General features: G+C 40.4%; 1 protein-coding gene across 1 annotated transcript; it reads left to right on the forward strand.

Moving 5' to 3' along the window:
- Positions 1–258: 258 nt before the first annotated feature.
- On the forward strand, positions 259–727 carry LOC130713007 (uncharacterized). Its single transcript, XM_057562815.1, has 2 exons — positions 259–417; positions 512–727. Exons 1-2 carry the CDS (start codon positions 259–261, stop codon positions 725–727), a joined length of 375 nt encoding a protein of 124 aa, XP_057418798.1.
- The last annotated feature ends 2,188 nt before the right edge of the window (positions 728–2,915 follow it).

The raw sequence follows: 2,915 nt of genomic DNA on the forward strand, positions 1-2,915 counted from the left end.
CATTAATTGACGTGGCGGCCACATGTAATTATGTTTTCTTTTAACAATTTTTTTTTCATGAAAGTCACCCCCTTCAATTCATAAGACCCGATCCCCCCCCCCCCAAATTGAACCCAACTTGAACCCTAATTTCACCATTGTTGAAGAGAAAAGAAAGGGAGAAGAAGATAGCAGCAGGTTGAAGAACCAGTGAGAGGGAGAAAAAGATAGCAGTAGCTTGAAGAACCGATTCCCCCCAGGAACTCGTTGCTGTGATAGATGGAAAGAGTAAGCCAAATGTCAAGTGGAAGCTCCATGACCCATGGGTCTGTTCGAGGAACGATAAGGGTTTGCGATTGTGGGGCTGAGTTGAAACTGGTTACATGTTGGGTGGGTGAAAATGCTGGCCGACGATTCTATGGATGTGGAAAATATCATGTAAGTTTTGACAATCGAAACTGGGTTTCCTCTTCATCTTAGTTTGGAAAATATCATTAACAATGTTTGTAATATTTCTGGGTTTCCTTTTCAGGTTTATGGGAGGAGGTTGTGCTCATATTTTCATTGGTACGATGAGGAAGGCAATGTACGTGATAGGAAGGTTATTTCTGGGCTAATCCGCAAGCTTGAAGTGCATAAGAAGACGGAGATCTATTTGACTAGGTGTTGTGTCATTGGGTGGGGGCTTAATGCAGTTTTTCTGCTTGTGATTGTAATGTTGTTGCTGAAAATTTACCTTAGGAAATAGGACTCCTTTCATGTACTGGTTAGGAATTAAGCCTACATGTTTATGATGGAATGTAATTGGTAGCCTAATTGCTACTTGATGTTCTATTGCAATGAGAATTCTCACAGTTTAGTATAAAAGTCTATCCTGGTGCATGTTACAAAACAAAGAAACCAAATCATCCTTAATTAACACAGAAACCAAATCATGTCCACAGAAACCAAATCATCTTTAATTAACACAACATTTGAAGCTCCAAAGGTATCATGCTTAATTAAAACACCACAAAATACATAATTTAGGTTCACAGCCTTCAAAGGTAAGTTAGGGAAATAACAAATTACATAATTAAGGTTCCCACAACATCATAACTAAGGTTCACAAAACATCATAATTAAAGGGACCAAAACATCAAAATATGCCTAACTAGTTCCCACTTGACACAAAACATGTAACATCCCGATCTGACGACTGGCTTCCCGGGAAAACTTCCCAGGAGGTCACCCATCATAATATTGCTCCAAGGCTAGCACACTTAACCATGAAGTTCTTATGAGTTGGGCTCCCGAAAAGAAGTTGCAACTTGTTGTCATGAGTAGTACCAATAAAATCTTTTATGCCCTCCTCAACTGTATAGTCCATCCCTACACAGTCTCGGAATACCTCTTGTTCGGGTGTGGTGCGTCCCTCCACATAGAAGGCGATCAATCCTCGCCCTTCTCAGCTCAGGGCGTCACAGGCCCACCAACTTCCGCTTGGTTCGTCCTCGAACCACACCGTACTGGGAGAGGTCTGAAGGTGTGAAAAACGACTAGAAGGGGGGGGGGGTTGAATAGAGTTTTGAATATAAAAACTTTCCCCTTAAGATTTAAAGTAAATCTTTTCGGTTTCTCTGAGATAGACGGTGCAGCGGATAAAGATAGAGAGAAGAGAAAAGCACACAAGTATTTTATCCTGGTTCACTTGATAAATCCCTCAAGCTAATCCAGTCCACCCGTTAAGGTGATTTCTTCCTTCTTAGAATGAAGGCAATCCACTAATCAGATAATTGTTACAACTGCACTTGAAACCTACAAGTGACTAACAATACACTGACTTAGCTGTCACTAAGATTCACTCTCTTAGTCTTCTCTAGGATCCGATCAACCTTGATCTCCTAAAGGAATCACCACTAAGATTCACTCTCTTAGTCTTCTTAAGGATACTGACCTACCCGGTCCCTTAAGGAAAATCAAACAACTGTTTGAGGTTGGTGTTTACAAAGGTTTGCTTCTAAATAAGCTGAGTGTAAACTAAATAAGAACAGATGAAGAAAGTAGAAGCTTGAGTCTATTCTTGTATTGCAGCTCTTGGTTTCTCTCTTAGCTTTCTTCTTTTCTTCAGCCTTTTATAGTCCAAGGTGCAAAGGATATTTCTGTTGAGAGAATATGACCGTTGGAGGGCATTTCTGGAACTTCCAGAACCTGCTGTGGCTGAACCTTGGTAGGTAGGCTTTTCAGAATAGTACACTGCTCTTGTACTTCTTGATAGAGACATTTGCCTTTAACCATTGACTTCTGATCAGAGTTATGCTTCGTGTTGGAACTTGTGAAGCTTGGTGATCAGAGTCAGAGGGATGCTTGGATCCTCTGACCTTCGTAACTTCTGCTTCTGGACCTTCAGAGCTTCTGAACCTTCAGAGCCTCTGGTCCCTCAGAGCTTCTGGTCTTCAGATCTTCTGATCCTCAGATCTTCTGATCCTCTGATCTTCTGATCCTCTGATCTTCAGATCCTCTGATCTTCAGATCCTCTGATCTTCAGATCTTCAGATCTTCTGATCCTCTGATCTTCTGATCCTCTGACGAATATATCTTCTGGTGTCAGAATCAGAACCTGTTTGTCAAAACACTCAAGACAAACATTAGAGTATCATAGTTGTTCATCCACAAATAAATCCTTGTTATCATCAAAACATAGAGTTGTACCACATGACCAAATCTTGATCTTACAATCTCCCCCTTTTTGATGATGACAAAACCATGTATTTTGATGAACAACTCTAAACAAATAAACTGAATACACTCAGAGTATAAGGTATCAGAGTTAAAACTTATCCTGATGTGTATAGTTTTTCTTGCTCCTTCTGAATCCAAGACTCGTGCTTGATTCTGAGCTAAGCTCCCCCTGAATCTAATACTTAATATCAACGTTAGTAATATCTAGATTCTGA

This window comes from Lotus japonicus, chromosome 4 (assembly GCF_012489685.1).
Source record: "Lotus japonicus ecotype B-129 chromosome 4, LjGifu_v1.2".
NCBI classification, from domain to species: domain Eukaryota; kingdom Viridiplantae; phylum Streptophyta; class Magnoliopsida; order Fabales; family Fabaceae; genus Lotus; species Lotus japonicus.